The sequence below is a fragment of the Pteropus medius genome, unplaced genomic scaffold, assembly GCF_902729225.1.
Source record: "Pteropus medius unplaced genomic scaffold, Ma_sr-lr_union100, whole genome shotgun sequence".
Classification (NCBI taxonomy): Eukaryota; Metazoa; Chordata; class Mammalia; order Chiroptera; family Pteropodidae; genus Pteropus; species Pteropus medius.
Window position 1 is genome coordinate 22760708 of NW_024346667.1, and position 23058 is coordinate 22783765.

General features: G+C 39.0%; 1 protein-coding gene across 5 annotated transcripts in view; it reads left to right on the top strand.

The window, feature by feature from the left end:
• Positions 1 to 23058, top strand: part of FNIP2 (folliculin interacting protein 2) — a 114005-nt gene that overhangs the window by 39637 nt on the left and 51310 nt on the right. For 3 of the 5 annotated variants that reach the window (XM_039876256.1, XM_039876257.1, XM_039876254.1), the window contains exons 2-7: positions 15329 to 15455; positions 18178 to 18324; positions 20676 to 20776; positions 20879 to 20950; positions 22376 to 22476; positions 22652 to 22741. In XM_039876256.1, the coding sequence (XP_039732190.1) occupies positions 15329 to 15455; positions 18178 to 18324; positions 20676 to 20776; positions 20879 to 20950; positions 22376 to 22476; positions 22652 to 22741 (638 nt within the window). The remainder of the gene's footprint in view (positions 1 to 15328; positions 15456 to 18177; positions 18325 to 20675; positions 20777 to 20878; positions 20951 to 22375; positions 22477 to 22651; positions 22742 to 23058) is intronic. The other 2 variants (XM_039876259.1, XM_039876258.1) reach the window with 1 other exon arrangement.

Below are 23058 nucleotides of genomic sequence, written 5' to 3' on the forward strand. Positions count from 1 at the left end.
AAAACTACTCTCAGGTCCTCACAGAACAGATGTGAATTAAAATCCTGTTTATTTTCTCACTGCGTGATTGATTTCCTTTCACTTTTGTTCCGTAGCCTGCCCAAAGGCAAAAAAGAAAAAGAAAAAAAAGAAAAGAAAGAAAGAAAGAAAAGAAGAACAACTACTTTGTAGAGCTAGGTTAATTTTTCCACTTACCTTTTTTTTTTTTTTTTTTCAATTCAGCTCTCACAAGTAAGAACCCAGACTGCAGTAACAGATACGGTGGAAGCATCTTTAATCTGGGGATCTCCTTACCTTCATAATCTCATGAGCTGAGGCCTCTCTGCCCTGAACTCACTGTGTCTTTGGGAACGTTACCCGTCTCTCTGTGTTTCTATTTTCTCTTCTATAAAAAATAAATGAAAGTGATGGATTGGGTCAGTGATCCCCACATATGTGAAGTGTTTTTAAAAATGTAGGTTTCTGAGCTTCATTTCAGATCCTTTGAACCCAAATTCCTGGAGGTAGAGCCTGCGAAGCTTTGTTGATTAAACAAACGAGCAAATGCGAAGACTTTCTGGGGTAATTCTAATGATGAGTCAAGTCCGGGAACCTCCAAAGAGGTGGTGTGTGACTGTCTGAGTGACCGATGAGATGCAAAGATGTTAGAGAAATGTGAAGACCTTGGGCAATCGAGGGAGTCAGAGCCATCTCAGTGCTATAAAAAGTCAGTTAAGTAGGTCTGAAGATCTAATTGGCTTTATTGAGCGATTCATGAATCAGGCAGCATCCCACCTAGAGAGGAACCCCAAAAGCTGTACAAATATGACAGGCTTTTATGGGCAGAAACTGGGCAGGACAAGAAAGTTATTATCAAAAGAAAAGAAAGGATCTTGTCAGGCAAGGTTACCGTCCATCTTGTCTTGTCAGATAGATCGCCTCAGCGTCCTTTGGAGGGATGGTGGAGAGCACCCACGTGGGAGATTACCTCATTGGTACTGACCAGGGAATTCCAGACTGACCAATTAAGATTGCATTCCCAGAGAAGGCTGAAACTGCATTTAGGTCAGGCATGAATTCTAGGTTCAGTGTTTGGGCTGTAGCACAAGTGACCCCACATTGGGCTTGTGGTTTTCTCTTTAGCAGTGGTAATCTTTTTCTACGAGGGAGCGAGCCATGTGGATATTTGAGGAAGTATATTTTCAACAGAGGGAAGAACAAGTACCGAAAACCCAGAGCAGGAACAGGCTTGGTGTGTACCCGTGGGGGAGGAAAAAGACTTTTCCTTCTACCCTTCTGAATTCTGGCTGGTCAAATAATTTAAATGGCATACAGCAGATTAATAGGAGAAAATCCAATTTTAATATGTGTGCACAGGAAATTCACATAAACATGGAAATTCTAGGCATTTGAGAAAAATGAAATATATGTCATTCGAAATTGAGGAGGACATAAGGCAGTTCTCAGGGAGATGAATGAAATTCATACTCAATAACCAAATGCATATTTGCCATTTGAAACAATGGGACATAGAGAGGACTAGGTTCTTTCCTACCACACCTAGTTCATGTTAAAATATAGTTGTCTATGATGATAGCTCCCTTCCTGGAGCAAGTCCTTTGTCTAAATTCTTTTAGATAGAGGAGAAGGTCAAAGGTTTTTCCTGAGTCTTTCATTTCTTAAAAATAACCAGCTTAAAATAATATCCCAAAGAGGCATATTTTGGGGTGACAAACTCTGCTCCCCCTTACACCCTAAAAAGAAAAATGTTGCCTAAGGACAAAGATGATTTGGATTCAGAGACTAAATGGTTCTTTCTGGAAATGTGGACGGGGCTGAGGTGTGTCAGTAGTCAGGGCTTCATATGGTGTTATGAGAGGGATGTGGAGGTAGCCTGTCCCCAGATGGCTCTCCCACTGGCCCTTGCTTGTTAACAAAAATTCCTGTTATTAGAACCTCATTTGTTTGTACTTAAGCCCCGTTCTCTGGCTGTAAATGATACCTTAGTGTGAACTCAGCACTTGTTCCGCGGTCGGGAAGAACGAGAGCACATGAGAGGACTGGGCATGCGCCGTGGAGCATGACTGAGGCCCGGTCTTATCCTTTCCAGCCGAGTGGACAGGGCTGAGGGGAGATGGCCTGTAATTCTGCTGAACAGGGACGCAGACTTTAGGTGGCTACATCCAAAGCTCAAATAAAGCTTCCTTGGTTTCCATCTTCAGAGAATAATCCTATCACAAACTTTAAAACTAGTACTTATTACTAAAAGTTTCTATATTTTAAAAGTTCCCTTAAAAATTGAAATATTGTTTTCCTTTTCAATAGACTTTATTATTTTTTTTAGAGCAGTTTTACGTCCACAGCAAAAATGAGCAGAAAATAGAGTTCCTGTCTACTCTCTGTGTAGAATCCCCACAGCCTCCCCTACTGTCAACATCCCACACCAAAGTAGAACATTTGTTGTAACTGATCCTGCATTGACACATCATTATCACCAAAAACCATAGTTACATTAGGGTTCATTCTTGGTGTTGTACATTCTGTGGGTTTTGACAAATGTACAATGAAATGTATCCATCAATATAGTATCATAGAGAATAGTTTCACTGCCTTAAAACTCCTCTGTGCTCTGCCTATTCACTTCTCCCTCGCTCCACTGATCTTTTTTACTGTCTCCGTAGGTTTGCCTTTTATAGATGTCATTTGGTTGGAATCGTGCAATATGTAGCCTTTTCTGATTTGCTTTTTTCTCTTAGTAATAGGCACTAAAGGTTCCTACATGTCTTTTCATGGCTTAATAACTCATTTCTTTTTGGCACCAAATAATATTCCATTGTCTGGATGCAGCACAGTTCATGTATCCATTCACCTCCTGAAGGACATCTTGGTTGCTCCCAAGTTTTGACAATTATGAATAAAGCTGTTGTAAACATCCCTGCGCAGGTCTTTGTGTGGACATAAGTTTTACTACTTTGGGTAAATATCAGAGTGTGATTGCTAGATCCTAAGATAAAGAGTTTGTTTAATTTTGGAAGAAACTGCCAAACTTCCAAAGTGGTTGTGCTATTTTGCTTTCCCACCAGCAATGAAAGACAGTTCTTGTTAGCCCACATTCTTGTCAGTATTTGGTTTTGTCAGTGTCCTGGATTTTGGTCATCCTCATAGATATGTAGTGGTATCTCGTTTCAATTTGTATTTCTCTAATGACATATGATATGCAATACCTTTTTTATATACTTACCATCTATATATCTCTTTTTCTGAAGTGTCTGTTCAGATATTTTCCCTATTTTTTAATGGATTGTTCTTTTTCTTACTGTTAAGTTTTATGATTTCTTTATTTATTGTGAACACCAGTCTTATGCCTTTTGCAAATATTTTCTCCCAATGTGTGGCTGTCTTCTCATTCTTCTAGTACTGTTTTTCATAGAGCAGAACTTTTTAATTTTAATGAAGCCCAACTTACCAATTATTTCTTTCATGGCCTTTACCTTTGGTGTTGTCATCACCAAAGATCATCTAGATTTCCCCCTACGTTATCTTCTAGGAGTTTTATAGTTTGGCATTTTACATTTAGGACACTGATCCATTCTGAGTTAACTTTTTGTGAAGGATTTATGGTTTGTGTTGAGATTCCTTTTTGTTGTTGTTGTTGTTGTTGCAGTACCATTTGTTGAAAGACTATCAGTTGGCTATGTGAATCTGATTCTGGGCTCTCTGTTCTTTTCCGTTGATCTGCATTCTTTCAGCAATACCACATTGTGTTGCTCACTGTAACTTTATAGTAAGTCTTGAAGCTGGGTAGTTTCAGTCTTCCAACTTTGCTCCCTGCTTCTTCAATATTGTGTTGGCTGTTCTGGTCCTTTGCCTCTCCATATAAACTTTAGAATCAGTTTGTTGATATTCTCAAAATAGCTTGCTGGGATTTTTGACTTTGATTGTGTTGAAGCTATAGATCAAGATGGGAAGAAGTGACAGCTTGAGCCTTTCTATCCATGAACATGGGCTGTTTCTCCATTTATTCACTCTTTTTTTTTTTTTTAATCGGAGTTTTGTAGTTTTCCTCATATAGCTCTTGTACATATTTTGTTAGATTTATATCAAAGCATTTTGGGAGGTGCTAATAGGAATTGTATCATGTTTTTAATTTTAAATTCCATTTGTTAAATGCTGATGTATGAAATATTTTAAAAATATATTCACAGATTTTTTTTCAAAGCATGGCTGCATCATGTCAAGCTAGCTACTTTCCCCTTTTCTTTTTAAATACCTCCATTTTTTTATATTGTTACTAAACTTATTTTTAAGATTTCTCTTAAATATTTTTTTGATTATCAAGATGATACCATTTTATTACAAAATATTTGGAAAATGCAAGCACGTATAAAACTGAAAACTCGAATTACTCATAATGCTGTCATACAAATTTTACTGCTGTTATTAACACTTTTGTTGATTTCCTTGCAATCCTTTTTTGGTACATGGATATAAGCTGCATTGTATTAACTGAATTAAGCTATATATAATCTGCTTTTTCACTCAGTATAATAAATACCGTGATGTTTTCCCTATGTCATTAAATTGTTTTTGAAAACAATTTTTAATGATTTTGCAGTATTTCCTTAAATTGCTTCAAAAATTAGGGTGTGTTCTGCTAATAGGTATTCAGGTTTTCGGTTACAATACTGTTACAATGTAGAGAATAACCCTATTTTTGTTCACATCTCTCAGTCTTCTTTGGAGGGAATTTTCCTTGTAGGAAACTTGAAGGAGACCCATTTTTCTTCCCCAACGGACTTTGACAATTGAGAGATACAAATTGGTCAGGTAGATGTAACTACAAGGAGCCTAATAACCTCAAAATTAGACAAGTTCACCCACCTCGTCACAGCTGCCGAGGACACCCACAGGCCTGGTCACAGGAAGGGCTTGTCCCTGTAAAACTTGATGTTGAGGAGCTGAGAATGAGATCGGAATGTGTATGCTCTGCAGACAGATAGACACCCACAAATACAGGGAAATTTACCAATCAGAATTCATTCTTTGGATGTTACACTCATCAGGATTGTGCCTCTGCTTGTTGGAGACCAGAAGCAAAGGTAAGGAGGCCTCCAACTCTTAATATCTTTCATAGTTTAATCTGTCTCCTAAAAAATATGATTAGGAGAGATTTTTTCTTAAAAGTGAGGTTTAGCATCTTATCACATGTTTTTTTTCTGTGAACTATCTCAATCCATTGTCCACTTTTCCCTTGGCTTGCAAGTCTTTTTCTTTATTGATTTCTGGTAGTTCTTGATATATTAGGAAGATTAATTCTTTGTGATATGAGCTGATAAATTTTTGTGAACTTTTTAAAAAGCCTTTGATAACTTTTTTTTATGTAGTTGAGGTCATACTGTTTACGTAATTTGGTGTTCTGCTTTTCAGTCTTAACATTATATCACCAGAATTTTTATTTTTTTAACGTGGCCTGTTTTTACATGTCAGAAGGAAACGCAGAGGGAGGTCCTGGAATGTAGAGGGTGTTAGCCTTACTCTGTTTGCTGGTAACGTTAAGGTGATAGTGTAGTGGAGTTGGAAGAGCACAGAATTTGGAGTTAGGAGACATTGGTCTGAGTCCTAACTTTGCCACTTACTGGTTATAATCTAACCTAACCTAACCTCTGTGTGAAACAGATTATATAATACTGGCTCTCTTAGGACATTTAAGGTCAACTCAGGTGAATTCTGTAAAAGCGTTTGGCAGACTGTAAAATGTTAGGCAATTATTTGTATGTGTGCTGTGCAGCTGTGATAACCGTCACCCTTCTACATCAAACATCAGACCTCCTGGAACTAGTGTCTCTAGGCTCTGTGAGATTATGCAGTAAAAAAAAAAAAAGGGCAGTTATTTAATATGATGGAAATCAAGTTTGATACAGTACTAGAACAGCAATAACAAACTCAAAGCCATAAATAGGTTTAATAAATGAGAAGAGGGTTTGTTTGTTTGTTTTTAGAAACTTTGTCCTGTCTTTGGGTGAGACAGGGAATGAAGAAGGACAGAAAAATGTGGTATATACATGCTGAGAAAAAAAGCTCAATAAATGTCATTGTCTAAGGCCAAAACTACATATTTGAGACTGAATCTGAATTCCTTGAATTCATTAAGGTGGTTTCTCTGTAGGAGTCCACCCACTGCCTCATGCTTCAGCTACCAAGAAGCCTCTTAAAGCAAACAGTAATTAAGGTTGTCTGTTTTAAGGCAATGATAGACTCTTTGATGGGTTAAAAAAATAGGGTGGTCTCGTTGTATTCCTGTTCCATTGTTTATTTTTATTTTTAATATAAATTTTATATTATATATTTTTAAATATTTTAATTTTAATAAGAGGACCGTCATACAGTTCAGTACTCAAAAGACACAAAGCCTTAGTGAGTACTGACAGCACACTGTGTGCCTGGCTCTATGTTAAGCATTTTACATTTAATCCTTAAAACAACACTTGAGAGGTAGGTACTATTTATTATCCCTGTTTTCCAGATGAGAATGCTAAGGAACAAAGAGTTTAGGTAACTCAGCAAAGCTGGGCCTTGAACCCAGTCTGCCTGGCTACAAAGTCTAGACTCTTCCTCGCTGTGCTGTTTTGTCAGAAGTGCATTAGACAGCGTGGAGAAAGCCTTTCTCCATGCTCTGTAAAGGATATAGAATGAAGTCTGCTTACTTCTCTTCCTCAACGACTTAACCTTCTACTCCAGATACAACCAGTCTTACCAATCCATTATACTGTATCTTTCTAGAGATACTTCATGCATATATAATAAAATCCACAATTTTTCCTTTTTAAAATACATATGGTAGCATTCTAACACAGTGTTTTGTATTTCTTTCTTCCAGTTAAAACTGCGTATTAGAGCTTATTACATAATTACATAAAGAGCTTCCTCATTTGCTGTGATAGCCATGTAGTACTCCATTGTATGGAAACACTATAATTTATTTAACCATCTTGTTTTGACAGTTGTTTCCAGTCTTTTTCTATTCCCAGCAGTGCTGCAGTGAATACCTTTTGTACATAATCATTTTGGACCTGTGCAAGCTGATGTGTAGGATTAGTTCCTGCAAGTAGACTTGCTGGGTCAAACACCGTGTGTGTTTGTACCCATCTCTCTTTCTCTCTCTCTCTCTTTTTTTCTTCTGGTTTTGGCACCACCTCTGCGCCACCACTTCTCCACGTGCTTGCCTGTACCTCTCTCCTTTAGAGATCATATTTTACAACCAAAGATAGGTACGGTTTCTATTCATTTTGACTTTCTCATTTTGCAAAGATGTTGTGGAGAGAATCATGCTTTCGACTTGTAGAAACCTCTAAGAATATAGAATTATTACCTTATTTGTGTATAATTTAAATGGATCTAGAATTAATATATAAGGCGATGTTTTAAATATTTAGTTTGAAATTCATTCATCTATCTGTAATTAGTACACACTTTCCCTGGGTGAGAGGATGGAAAAAAACCTTATCTTCAGGAAGAGATATGAAATCAGGTTGATGTAAGTTAGCTTTCATCAGAGCCATTGTACAATTCAGTAATCCTGGAATATAGTAATGAATGTTGACTGTTTTGCTTATGCCGACAGAACTTTGAAAGAATTAGAACAGTGAATATTGAATTAATGCATACATTGAAATGAAAAGCAAAGCTCTCCTTCTGTTTTTTTGTTTGTTTGTTTTTTGTTTTTAGTAAGAATAGTTTCTAGTTTATAGATACCAAAAAAGAATGACTAGTGAGTGCTCTTTTGAGAATTAAGGAATTATTTTGGAAAATACGGGCCATATTTAGAGATTCTTTGAGTTTTTACAGGGGAGAAAGGAGAGAAACTATTAATAATAACAGCAAAATCTAGGAAGCTAGCCAGGGGTAGAATCTTAGTTGGCACAATGACCTGCTCACACAATGTCCCTCTAGCCTCAAAAGAACTTGCACTTTTTCTCTTCAAGTTTTGTTATTATTTCTTGAAGGTTCTCTCAATTGGGGATGTGTTTATATTAAGAAGCATGATTATCAAAGTATAGAATACATCTAGAAGGGTTAATTAATTAAGATTGCTTTTCTCTCAGTACCTGGTTGAGATCATCTGTTGTAAATTATACTGTGTGCACTTAATAGATAATTTAGGATTATAGTGTGTTAGAGATAGAAGGATGTGACCTTGAGGAATCATTTTAGTCTCAGCCCATCATTTTACAGAGGAAGAAACGTTGGACCAAGAGGTAAAGGAGTGTGACTAGAATGAGACTATCGATCCGCCTCGATCCCAGGCGTTCTGACATATGATGCAGGACTCTGCTGTTTTGTCGGTGCTGTGGTGGCCCCAGGCCAGTGAGGTATGGGTGGTGGTGCTGTGACTTTACCCATTTCAGAGTTTTACCTGACATGACCCTTAACTCAGGAAAGAAGGAAGAAGTTTCATCTTTTCCTTTTCTGTACTTGAGTTTCCTGTTCATAGCCGAACCTCAGCCTGTATTGTGACTCATAAAATTTTGTCATTGCTGTGTGAACACGTTATATATAAAGACTTAGGTGGTTTTAGCGTGTGACCCTGGCAACCATTTATAACATTGCTTCTGCGGGGAAGAAATAAGTTCCTGAGTTACCAACAACAATACTCACACATAAACTTTGGCGGTCCTCTTTATTAGTGATCAGTGACATTCAGGAAAATGTGGGGGACCTGAATGTTACTTATTTTGGTCTCAACCTTCCCTCAGATAGCAGTAAGCTTTACATTGGTCAACAATCTCTTATCCTACAATTCCAAAATCTTGAAATCCCTAAAAAATTTTTAGAACTGACCTAAACTGATATGAGGCTATTTATGGTCCCTGTCTAATCTCCTTAGTATAAATATTCATAAAATGGGCTGGTAAAAATATTAATTCATTTGATTTCGGGGTTTGACTATACCTCAGACCCTGGAGGAGGCATTTCATAATATGTGATATAAGCTTTCTAAAAATTTCTGAAATCTGAAACGTCTGGCCTCAAGGATCTCGGTGAAAGGATTGTGTATCTAAATTTATCTTTGAGTTGTGCTTTACAGTTTTAAAAGTACTTTCATACATATTCTCTGTTTTTCCCAAAACCTTGTGAGATAGAAAAGGCAGATACATTTGGGGAAAGCTGAGCCCTGGAGTAAGTGCTTTTCCAAAGTCATCTGGGTCATGTGGCAGAGCCAGAGCTAGAAGCTGTGTTCACCTTGGTGAATACTAATCCACGTCCCAAGCATCACGTCCTCTGTGACTTGCACTCGTCCCTCACCCCCGCCGTGTGGACTGCACCTCTTTATCCTTTAAGTTCCCTGTAAGCCATATAGACATTTATCTCAGTACCTGTAAGAGTGTGGTTTACTTATTTATTTATGCATTAGCTTTCCCATATCAAATTGTAAGCATTTTGAGGCAAGTACTGTATCTAGTTAATTTCTGTTCCCAGTATGTGTCATAGTCCCCGGGCCAAGCCGGTGTTAAAAGCGTGTGGAAGGAATGAAAGCAGGAGTGTGCCTTTGGACTTACGTTACAGTACTTTTCCCATGCCATGCTGCTGGTCATAGATTTATTCTCTCATTCCACACATTTCTTTTACAAAAAGAATAAAGGATTTACTTATCCCCTGCTGTCTTAAAGACAGGAAACATTGCAGCCAACAACTAATATAAATTTTTTTGTAAAAATATCAGAGGGATATATTTAATTGGAATCATTTCATTTTGGAATCATTTGGAAATTATATCTTTAGGTTAATGTTATGTATTAAAGCTTCTGATGACACTTGGAATCTTCAAGCAATTCAGTGGTGAATTTTTATGTAGTTCCTCTGAAACTAAACTGGGCAATTTGTGCAGCTAAGGCTGTATCAGTACAAAATGGGGCAAGAGAGGAAAATCAGCTAATTTGCAATTTGCAGATTTTCTTTTCCTGTTAGCCATCTTCCTGAGAATACTAACCCAGCCTCCCTCCTCTGGCAATTCAGATCTGTCACTGCCATCTATTCACATAATTTTTTCTTCAAATAACTAGCTGGCTCCTGGGGTGGGGGTGGGGAGGATCGTGTGCACTCGTGCTGACCAGGTGAACACCGATGTCCATCTCTAGCATAATCTGCTCTTTTCCAACAGCCCTCCCCTTCCTCTGTTTTCAGGCAGTTGTCAGTAGGGCCTCCTCACTGGTCTTGCGCAAACCTTTTGAGTGGTTTTCCGTTTGTATTTAACAACATTTTTTGAGAAAGAGAAGAGGAGCAATGGGAGTTGGCAGGAAAAAAGAACACAGAATAGGGTTTAAGAGTGACTAGAAAATACCAACGTAAATATAGTGAGTTTCATAGGAGCAGGAGTTATGATCGGTCCACTGCTTTAGGGCCTAGAGGAATGCACGGCACACCGTAGGCATGCAGGAGCCCCTCGTTAAAGGGATAGTATCTGCCAGTTTTTATTGTGATCACTATTGTTGGTTTTCTTTGATCTCATTTACCTTTTCTTGGACCATTTAAAGCTCCCTATTATGCCTGACTCTTTGAACATTCACATTTTTGGATCACAAGACTGCTCTTTAGGCCCTTCTTGTGAACTTATTTTTGGGTATAGATAGGCTTGTTTCCTGTGTGAGAGCAAGAGGGAAAACATTTTTGAAGTAGTCTTTCACTGATCATGCTTCCACATAGGCCTACTTGAGCCTGCTTCTAGCCTGATTCCTATGAAAGTTCAAGGGAAGACTAAAACACCAACACTAGAACTGGTCTTGAAGGACATAGCAAATCACCCTACAACAAATCACTCAAATATTGCACTCATCTTGTTAGCCATGACTCGGTGAGACCCTGGGGATGCAGGTTGGCACCACCTCTCCATTCGCTCTGAAAATGATTTTCTCAGACAGCTTTAGTTCTCTCCTAAAACACAGGTCAGATCATGTCATGCCCTTTCTCAGGAAACAGAAGGGCATGCCACTGCATGTGGAACAAACATATTCCTTGGCATCCCATTCAGCATCCTTCAGGAGCAGTCCTGCAGACTGTCTTTCCGGCCTCATTTCCTATGTAATCCTTCTGCAGTAGACATGTTTCAGCTACTCAAGACTTAGACATTGTATGATTTTACTTTCTGTGTTTGTGCCATGCCCTCAGTCTGCAATGACTCTCCCCTGTTCGTCATCACATGTCTAATCCTTGCCATCCTTCGTAACTTCATCAGTTCAAATATTGCTTCTTCCAGGAATTTTTCCTGTTTCCTCCTTGTTCTCTGTACTTCGCCTTGCCCTCTTGTTTTCATGTAGTTATCTGCATGATTGTCTCTTCTAGATTTTAAATTCCTCGAGAATGGGGACTTTAGACATTTCTTATTCATTGTATCCCCCTGAATGCCAGCATTCCTTGGCTTCCCTTGGCTACATAACTCCATCCTCTGTCTCTGTCATCACATAGCCATCTTCCCTCTGTGCCTCTGTCCAGATTTCTCTCTTCTTACAAGGACACACCAGTCCTTGGATTAGGGCTGACCCGAATCCAGCAAGACCTCCTCTTACCTTGATCACAGCCGTGAAGACCCTGTTTCCACACAAGGTCATAGTCACAGGTGCCAGGGAACAGGAACTGATCCTATCTTTGGGGGAGACACAAGTTAACCACAATACATGGTTATATATATTTTAAAATCCTGTTTTCAGTACTTAATATCATTTAAACTGTTGCTTGTCACCTTTCAGGTAAGTGATTTAGACTTTGGTCACTTGGTTCCTGCTTTCGATGAAATAAGATCAAAAATAAGACCTGGTTTCAGTTCAGACCACCAGATCTTAGCAGCATAGAATCAAAAAGCCTAAAAGAGTCCATATAAATCATTTTGTTTAAGCTTTGCAGTGAGAAAAGGTAGAGAAATCATCTTATTTTCTTGTACCTCAGGTCATATAGTAGAGAAAAGGTAGACAAATCGTCTTATTTTCTTGTACCTGTGGCCATAAAGTAGACAGAAAATACCGTATCCCCTTGATGACAACATAGTGTTCTTCCCTTGCTTTCAACAAAAGCAAAGAAATGAGGTAGTTCTGATTAGAATACCCATTTTTAAAATAGGCAGAAACTTTAAGACAAAAGTTCAAGGCCTGTTTTTCATACCTCTTGAAATCATGCAGAGTTGCCCTGGTCAAGCACCAGGAACCTCGGCTGGTGCTCGTAGAAGCTCTGCAGTAACTGCTGGTTGAATGTCAATGTGATGTGAAGATGAAAAATTATACATGTTCTGTGTGATACAAATACCTCAAGCCCTGTGTGCCATAGGTGGTAGAGAAAGAGCTGGCATTGTGCTGGGAGATTTCTCTGGATTATCTCCCCTAATCTTCACAGCGGTCCTACAAGTGCTGCTTGAGGGAACTTTCTCAAGGCTGTAAAACCAGTGGGAGGCAGAGCTGAGATTTGATCCCAGGCCTATCTCATTCTGAAGCACTCATCCAATCTCTTTTGTCCTGTCTGTGTTTCCTTTACCAGATTACTCAACTCTAATTTCCTCTACAGTTGAGTAATTTGATAAAATTATAATTAGGTGTTTAAACCAAAGACAATATTCATATGGGAAAAAGGAGAATAGAGTTTTCCTTATTCTATAAAATACTTCTTTAAGATGTTTGGGTCAAAAAATTATACTATTTGATATTTATTTATACTTTTCCCTTCTCATGTCTTTTATTTCTAGGGTTTTTTTTTTTTTAGTTGAAAAATAACATGGAACATTTAATAAGATATTGTGATCATTATTAAATATTAGCTCTTCTAAACAGGCTATCCTCAGTTTGATTGATATTTGAGTCAGTGTTAACCCTCAAAAATAAGGATAGAACAATTTACGCTGTAAATTATAATGCTGTTTTGGCAAAATGTAATTGTTGGGACAAAATAGATTGAATAAAAAAACACAAGGCAATTAAGTTCCGTTGATTGTTCGCTTTTAATAATTTCAATCTCTGTACTATGTTTTAATAATTTCAGAGGGTGTTTTTAGTGACCTCATGTAATTTTAAAATGTAGTGGTTTGGGGCACAGTTTTCAGTTGTAAGTAACAGAAAACTGTGTTCACTCAGGAGCAGCTGGCTTCGATTGTTACCAGGAGTCTGTCTTGTTTGTGGCCCAGCTCTGCTTTCCTACACATTGACTTCATTTTCAGATAGGCCGTCACCTCATAATATCAAAAAATAGGTACCGGCACCTCCAAGGTTACCTCTCTTACCAGACGAGCAACTAAGTGTGGGGACAGCCTAGCTGGGGTCATACGGCCCTGTCTGATCGGCCAGGCCTGGAACATGGACTGCCTCTGGACTCAGAGTAGAAGAAAAATGATTTCCAAAATAAACTTGCCATGTTGTTACTAAAATTAGGAGGAAGGGATACTGGGCTTAGTAGCTTAGAACGCAGGTTGTTGAAAAAAGTTACAACCAGGACTTTATGCCTTTTGGTGCTGGTACTTAAGAAAATAAATCTACCCTAAAAGAACATGTTTAATGTTAGCTATTGCTGCCTGAAAAAGGAAAGGTCCAATAATGAACAATTTGTGATCGGGTACCAGGCACTGCATCAAGTTTTTTAAAAAATCAGCACAGACAGTTCTCTTCAGTAATTACTGCCGTTTGGAGAGCTCGCTGTGTGTGTGTGTGTGTGTGTGTGTGTGTGTGGCACTTTACATATTTCATTTCATTCCCACAGCCTGTTCGCAGGGTGGGCATGAATGCTGTCGTTGTGCTGGTGGAGAAGTCGAAACTTAAAAATCCAAACGTGTCTGGCTTTACTTCAGTTAAACTAGCTTTTAGTTTGACAGTTTGCTTTCCTTGTCTAATTATCCACTCTCCATCCTTTCGGGCCAACTCCTCTTCCAGCGGTCTCTAAGCAGTTAGCACCCCTCTTTGCCTCAGGCACCCATCCAGGCCACCACTAAATCTCATCAAGTCGGCCCCTTAAACACCCCTGCAGTGTTTGTCACCTTTCCTCCACCTCCTTAGCTATCACTCCAGCCTGCCTTATGAAGGACCTGAACACAGAATAAATTCTCTGTGGCCTTCCTGCTTCCAGTCTTAATCTATCCCCTGTTTTCTTTAGAGCAGCCACATTGAACTTTTAAAAAAAAGTGTAGACCTGAGTTTATCAACCTTTGTTTACTTTGGCTTCTCATTGCATTTAGGGCATGATCCAGGCCCCTGCCTGCCTTCCCGGCCTGCATCTGGAGCTCTCTTTCTCCCTCAGGCTATTTTTTTTTTTTCCCTCTAACACATCAGTCTTAGATCCTACCATGTCCCTCCCTCTTCCTATTGTGCTCTTATTTCTTTAACTCTTCCTTCTTCAAGTTTTGTTTAAATATCACTTCCTTAAATCCTTAGGGACTTCCTTGCTCTTCTCCCCCACCCCTTAAATCTAAAAATGAGATTCCTGTTACATCTTTTCATTTCCTTTTTCACTAGGACAGTCTGTAGTTTTGCATTTATATATGATTATTGGCCCAGCATTCACCACACGAGTGTGGGGACCAAATCTGTTTAGTTAATTAACTGCTGAATCTCTTAACGTCAACCACAGTTCCTGGAACATAGTAGGCACTCAAATATGTGTTGAATGGATTAACAGACTAATAACTGAATACGTCCGAAGCAGCGCATTTTAAATGAGTACCCTTTCTATAGCTCTCACGTTCTGATTTCATTTATTACTCAAGAACAAACCTGTGTTTAGAGCAGTTTTATCCCAGTGGCTTTTGATTTCCTTAATGCATGAGCCATGCTTCCTTTATTTCTTATAGCAGTTCAGACGCTGTATAGTGATACAGTTGGTTTTCAAAACGTCTGTATCAGAGCCAGCCTTCATAGAAAAAAGTACTAAATTTTAAGATATTTAATTCCTCTCAGTTGGACCTGAGCTTGGGTGGGTGGGTGGGAAAGGAGGAGACAAGGCTCTATTGACTTGCTCCAAATGGTTCCCTGCCCAGTGACCCTCCTAGACCAGAACCCAGACATCCAAATGTAGCTCTCTCCACATTTCCTTGTGATTTCTGGCTATCATCCTTGCCCAAAGTAGCTTTGGAAGGAGAAGCTTTCTCTGCAGTGATTTATTATTTGAAGTGATCTTCCCAACCTTTGCCATGGACATTGGCTATATTCGTGTGGCCTATTGGAGTCCAAAGACGAGGCTGTCCGCCCCAGGTCTGAAGGGATCACTGTCTGCACTTCTGCAGTCTTCCGAAGGTGCCTGCGGGCACATCGGCTGGAAAACTCCTCTTGCGATGGTTATTCCAAGTGTTGCAGGTAACATAACTTCTCTCTCCCTTTCTAATCCACAGTTGGTCATGTTCAGAGCTTGACCTGAACGAGATTCGCCTGATAGTTTACCAGGACTGTGAAAGGAGAGGCAGACAAGTCTTGTTTGATTCTAAGGCTGTTCACAAGATTGAAGAGGTGGCAACTCAGGTAGGAAATTTGGATTTGCTTTCATCTTTTTTGTTTGTGCCTTTTCACCACCTGTCTGAACAATTATTTATTAGTCCATAATTGTCTCTTTGTGCTCTATTGTACACTGCCATTAATAGTTCAGAAGAAACATAAGCACCCTCGCTGGCTGCATGTGTATTCTTATTAACACACATAGGTGAAGCTGTTAGCAAGTAATCATGACAAGTGCTAAGCAGTGCAGCGTAAATATTACTAGAGGTGAATCTGCTGGTTGGTGAGTGGCAATCTAGTAGGATTTTGTTGCCAAATATGTGCCATGTAATGGGGAATCTGAGAACACTAGATTCATAAAGTGCTAGCCTAAAGGGAAGTGAATAGATCATTCTGTCTAGTATTTCTCATAGGCAGTATTACAGAGCACTGGATTAAACAGGATTATGGAGTGTTCCTCAGAGTAGGCCTTCAGTATGCTAACGTCCTGTGCCATCTTCAAAAGGGAGCGCTTCTCAAACCTGTCTGACCAAGGAAACTTTTACTTATTTCCTTTTCTTAGTGGAAGGCAGGGTGGTGGTAGAGATGTGGGGTGAGGTTTGGGGGATGGAGTCTGGGAGTGGGGACAGTGAGGACAGAGCAGCTCTCGATCTCTTGGAGCCAGAATAGGAACAGTGAAGTGATGTGTTTAGGTGAGGAGCAGAGACTGGTCCTCTCTGAGTCTTCTGGACATCAGTCCAGGGTACTTTTAAGTTGTCACCTTTAGGCCTTTCATTCTCTTTTCAATATTTATTTGGCTGTCTGGAAATTAAATAAAACCATTTGTATTGACTCCTTTTGTGTTCAATAATTTGCATCCCATACTCACCAAATTCTGGCACTTTACATAATGTATAATTAAGTAAAGTAAATGAATAGTTTATGTCATGGTCTTTGTCTCATCAGAGCCTAGGGGCTGTTTTCCTGCTTTTGATAAGGATTGTTTCTGCAGGAAGGAAGTCTTTGGTGAAAGGCAGTTTAGCTGGGTGGATTCCATGGCGCTTTAAAGTGGAAGTCTGCCAGGTAGCTAATCATTACAGTAGTTGCTGGGCTTGCTAGATAGGTTGGGGGTGGGACTTGAAATCTCAGGTGATTCATCTGTAGGCTCTAATGGTAGATTTGTAGTGAAGTTTACGTGAGCCGACACTTGACCCTTTGTTTGGTGGACAGGACATGGCTTCTCTTTATTTTCCACATCATTTCCTGTTTCCCCGAAGGCCTTGCACAGATGGTTTAGTTGAACACCCACACTCCATCAGTGGGGCCCCTAATGGTGGAAACAGGTGGAGAGGAAAAACTTCTCACCGGTTTCAAAAAGCAGCTGGAATCTTTAGTACATCAGAGTGGTGATAACACTGGAGTCTGGAACATAAGTTTCTTTGAAGCACTCATTTAATCAAAAAGGCATCTAGGTCCAGGGAGGTTTGCAACATGTCCAAGGCTACAGAAAGAGTCCAGTTGGTACTCTATTTACTGTACCAGGTGCTGTCTCCAATTATAGACTGCCGAGAATGTTGTATCCCAGCCAAAGGGTCTAGCAGTCTGTGAAGCAGGTGCGGACTTCGTGTCACTTTAGGCTCTCTGAGGGGCTATGTTTCTGGCTTAAGTGGTATTAAGTAACAGCTAGATCTGAAGAGGGTGTTAAGGGAGTGCCAGATGCTCAGGAATCACCAAGTACAACTTTGAAAGCCATCACTGCAGGAATGACTGTTAATGAGCCAGCACAGTTTGTGTTTTCTTTACATTCTTTACCCATTTTCAGCCCCCCATCCCCTTGGCAAGCACAAAACATCATGAGTTTGTATCAAGCACATGACTGCAGGCATTTGCATTAGACCACCAGTGTGACTGTCACATTGGAGATTAGATAAGCTACAGTTGCAGTCATGTTTTTCCAAGCAAAAGCTGCACACAAAAAAGCAAATAAGACTTAGAATAGCAACAACTTATCACAGAGGGCACAGGATGCTTCTGTAGGGAGTAGTATATTTTGATGTAGGAGAGAGGGAAAAATTAATAAAGGTATACCTTTATACTTTATGTCATAAAAATTAGCAGTGAACTCTACTTAGGGACTATATAGTAGATCATCTTCTATTACCCCTAACCTCTACAGGCTCAGTTTCTATCACATGCTGTGTAATTTGCAGTAGCTCCTGTTTCAGAGTTTGGGGTTCATCTTTCACAAACTTAACCTCATGATTTTCTTCCCTATTACCTTACTAAAGGAGTTCTAAAGGAGGTGTGTTGTTAAAAACACAAGCTCAGTTTTTTCACATCAGGAGTTTTGCTTTCCTAGTTCCATTTACTTAGTAAAAATTTAAAGTTGAAGCTGATGTTTTTCTCATCAGTTTTATAGATTATGACTATATAGTATTAAAAATCTTCTAATGAAAACAGATCAGAGCTCATTGATGATTTTAAAATATGAATTGAAATATAAATAATAGTTGCATTATTTAAGGAGAATAAAGTCTTAACATGCAGCTCACCACCTTCTGTCTAGTTCCCTTCTCCAGCATTCTCCTCGCCCCCGCAATGTTGTAGACTCTCGGGGACCACATTTTTGTCCTCATTAAAAGAAAAATAAAAGCTTCTGGCTTTCTATGCAACTTGGGCACAACGTAACACATGTTTTAACAAAGGACTCGTATCGAGGAGGCCTGATATATTTAGCAGTACTTTACTTTGCCTGTTTCTTTTAACCCAGAAAACGGAGGATGTCCCTATTAAAATGTCAGCCAAGTGCTGTCAGGGAAGCAGCAGCAGCGACAGCAGCAGCAGCAGCAGCATCTCTTCCCATAGTTCCTCTGGGGGATCTTTACAACATGCTAAGGAGCAGCTTCCAAAATACCAGGTAAAACCTTCCGTGTGGAATACCCCAGAGGGCTGAGGTCATTTACTGTAATTTCTTTACAAGGAATAATGCCTGCTGGAGGGTTCTACTCCAGGAATATGAGAGTACGTATTACAAAATGTGCTCTTAAATGCTTCACGTCAGTGCTGTTCTAACACTATGGCTTTTATCTCTTGATAAAAACTATAATCGAGCAGAGATGATCCAGTTTAATACATACCAAATGAGGAAGAAATATTGCAAATATTGTTTTGCTTTCTTCATTGTCAGAAGCAGATTAATTAAGGTGTATTTTTCAGTTTTATTATAAACATGTATTTTTCAGTTTTGTTATAAGAACTCTGAGGATTCCAGGAATGTATATGGGCATCCTGAGAAAATAGCACTTATCAGTAGAGAAGGAAGAAATCCTTGTATAGAAGAAAGAAATGGCAAGACCTAACTTGAGTGAGTGTGAAGAATGGAGGGCTGGTAGCATTTTTTATGCTGTGTGTGTTTGTGTGTGTGTGTGTGTGTAAGTAAGGTCATCGAGGATAGGAATTAGGGTTGTTGAGAAATATTAGCTAAGTAGATATAAGAGAATAAATGTTTCATAAATAATGAATAGTAGAAGAGTTATTAATCGATGGAAGATATATCAACATTTTCTTTTTGGAACCCTGTAGAATTTTTTCTATCATGTCGCTTGAAAAACAAAGACAAGGAAATTACCAACAACCCTGGATCTATGGAACTTTGTTAATTTCCTGGTCGGAATTTGTGCCATGAGTTTAAATTGCCCTTATTTCACAGTGCTCCCGAATCTTAAAAAAGCATAAAGTGAAATTTTCAGCTAGTTGAGAATCATAGTTGCTATGTGGACCTTGTACCTCAAATAAAGCAGAATGTAAAATGGAGGTGGTGGAAGTTATTAATAAAGAATGTGAAGGCCAGTTGGTTTCTGTCTGCATTTAGTGAGAGGAGATTAGTGTGAGCTGGAACCACAGAAGGAGGCTCGGTAAACAAGGGTGATAGATTTGTGTTTCTTTCCTCCTCTGCAAACATGTGTCAGTAAGTGTGTAGATGTGTGTTTTTATGTGTGTGTACTTGTGCATGTATATGTAGATGTGTATGTATTCGGAGTTTAAAAATTGAGAAGCAAGTGTTAAGGATGATTCCCATGTTTTTGCTTGGGTGGAAAGCATACTAGCAGAGAATCTTGCGGGTAGGCTGGGTCACAGAGAGATGGTTGTTTTGTTTTGATCAAGCTGTGCTGGGGTTATAGCTAGCCTGCTTGTCAGTGTATCACCAGCACTTAGAATCCTGTATCCAGTGCATCCATTCACTTATCATAGCATGCTCGTAACATTCAAATGTTATAAAACATGAGTGGATACATTTAGATATAGGATTCTAGAACTCAAGGAGATGTCTAGGCCTAGAAATAAAGATGTGGGGGTCACGTCTATGTAAAGAATAACCAAAATCAGAAGATTGGAGAATGCAGACAGGGGTAAGAGAGCCCTCTGAGGATCAGCCCTGTTCAAGGGATGATCTGGGAAAGAAGAGATTCAGAAGGAGGGTTATTAAGAGCGTCAGATATTCTTAGACACCTGTAAGAAAGCAAACTGGAAAACGTCCTTTGGATTGACAGAGAGGCAGAGGTCATCCCAGAGCAGTTTGGAGGAGGAGGCTGCAGTCAGTTCATAAGCAAACAGAGAGAGAGAGGGAGGGAGAGAGGGAGAGAGGGAGAGAAGGAAGAAGAGAGGGCAGTGCACCCTTTTGGATGACAAAAGGGATGAGAAAGACTGGTCAGAAGCTAAGATCATCAAATATTGTCAAAATATTTTTGTAAAGCTTTAGCAGCACCAGACTGTCAGTTACCTTTTGGACCCTCACAAAACCCCACCTGCACCAACTGGCGTTTCGTTCAACAGTGTTCATTATTCACTTGAATAATACCCAAGCATATTTTTGTTTTCCCTTAAGATGTATTCTTAGTCGCAAGAGAATAGTTACCCTGTTTCTTTCATAACCTATTCTTTCTATCTAGAGTTTATAAATGGAGATAATGAAAATATTTGTTTCTCACAACAAAGATTAAAAATGAACTCTGAGAAAACACTTGGATCCTGTGTGAAGATGTTGTGTATAAAGAAATTGTCAACATTAGTAGTCATTTGGGGAAAAATAGGCAATCGCCAATATAGATTAAGATTATAAAATGATCAATTGATGCTTTGAAAAATAGTTTTAATTACCCACTAAACTAAGGAGAGACCCAGAAACTAATAAACATTATTTTCTATGGCATTGCGCATCGTGTTGTGCCACACGCTAACTTCGATTTTGGTTTATTTCATGTGTGGTAGTACACAAGACCAGCTTCCGACGTCAACATGCTTGGGGAGATGATGTTTGGCTCAGTTGCAATGAGTTACAAAGGCTCCACCTTAAAGATACATTACATACGGTGAGTTTGGGCTTCTTTTTCTACTACTTGTGAGAAATGGAATGGTGATATTGACTCTTTAATTCAAAAATTCATTTCTCCCTCTTCTTTCCTTTTTTCCAGTTCTCCTCCCCAACTCATGATTAGTAAAGTCTTCTCTGCGAGAATGGGCAGCTTCTGTGGGAGTGCAAATAAGTAAGTGTGGGGCTCTGCACTTGCCCCCATTTTTTTAAGTGGCTATTTCTAAACAGTAATTCTTTGAGGGCCATTGCGCATTTTGAAGTGAGAAGCAGGATGAGTCCACGTTAACAAAAGGATCTTAAAAGTGGCCCTTTTTCTATTCACAGTGAGCGTGAAGAGGCCTTTGACTTTACCAGGTGGCCTTAGAGGCGAATAACTGCTTCTCTGTGTCTGTTGGGTCTCCGTCTGTTACCCACCTTTTCCTAATGCCATCACCAAGATTTCCTCTCTTGGAAAACAAAATGCGAAGGGAAAAAAAGGAGGGGCCACATTAATGGGTTTATGGTACTTAACATTGTTTTATCCTTTAAAAAAAATTGAAAACTTGTTTGTTTGTTAGTTTGTTTATTTTTAAAGGGATGAAGTATAGTGAGTTTTTCCAGATTGCTATGGACCCGTGTGGCGGGATGGATTGTTTCTGTCACTGTAGCCTCTGTGATTGGTCGGTAGGGCATGCAATATTTTGAGTTTTGCTCCTGAGTTTTTTCTCCCTCTACTTTTATGCTTCTGCGTAGACTAAAGATACTGACATCTCTAACTTAACTCTCATTCTGGTACATTTGTTCACATATTTTGAACTTTGCAAACAGAAATAGTTCATATATTTCTTTTTTGAATAAACTTATGAGACATTTGTTATGCTTTGGTAAGTTTGAAAGAAATGTTTGTAATAAATTTAAAGAACATTCTTAGTGGTCAAGAGGAGGCTATTTTTTATAATACTGGGAAATTAAATATATATTCCTTTGTAGGTGTGGGTACCATTTTGACTAAGTCTGCTTATAGTAAATATAATGAATTATTAAATTCTGTTTCCTGGACATTTCTGTTTATGAGAATCCTAACCTCAGGTGTTTTAAGCTTGAACTCTTCTAGAATTTTATCAATTTCTGTTAGTGCCTTCTCATGTAAAAAGGTGTCGAATTGCTCCTAGATGTTAACTACGAGTCCAAATTAATTTCATTTTGGAGGTTTATGTAAAATTATCTTTGAAATGGATAGTAACATCTTGGGGGTCAGTCACTAAAGCAAAACCTAGAAATTAATAACAATATCCTAGGTGTCAGTCACTGAATCAAAATTTGTAGACTTTGGTATCCCATTACGTAATGTGAAACTGTTAGGAAAGCATTGTTTACTTTTATAGGTTGAACTACCTCCCAAAAGCTTTTCTTGTCTTTTCCTCCAACGAATTCCCCTAAAGTTTAATTCCCTTTGGTAGGGAGAATGTGAGACTTTATTCATTTATAAAGAAATGACTAAATGCATAATGAGCAACTGATAAGCTGTTTGTATTTGAGAGTCTGTTAGAATACAGCTTTATTCACTTCTTGACGTTTTTTCTTCTCTCTCTCCCTTCCTTCCCCTCTCTGGATTTAGCTTGCAAGACAGCTTTGAGTACATCAACCAGGATCCCAGTCTGGGAAAACTGAACACAAATCAGAATAACCTGGGTCCTTGTCGTACTGGAAGTAACCTAGGTATATTGGCCACATCAATGGGTTCTTTCTTTCTGAATACCGCTGTTGTTGGTGTATGTTTTGCTTTATTTGAGTTTGTTGTGTTGTTTGGTGTTTTTTTTTGCATTATCTTTAATCTGTGTTTATTTTTTTGTGTGTACTTTGTTTGCCCTCCTCTGTGTGTGTCTGTCCCTAGGTCTGCTGCAGGCATGCAGCAGCAAGCTGCTGCAGGGGGTAGCAGAAGGAGGACCTCTCCGGCTCACCCGGAGTGCTTCTTTCTTTGCAGGTTTGTGTGGAATGCTGAGTACAGTGTGACCCACACACATGTTAATAAATCCTGTGCTGGTTCTTAGGAAAAAATCCTATTTGGTGCCTCTCTAGAAATCCAAGGGGCTCTGGAGATATTAGTTTCAAATGCAGCCAAGTTCATGGTGTTTTGAAAATTTCACCAATGAACCTCTATTGTAAATGTCTTTGATAATACCCCAGGGTAAGCTGATTTCGGTGTGAAATGAGCCCTTAGTGTTTCTAAGAGGATTATATTTTCTGATTTTCCTAGGCCTCTTCTGCTGCTATGAACCTTTTCCCTTTACCATGGTGTCA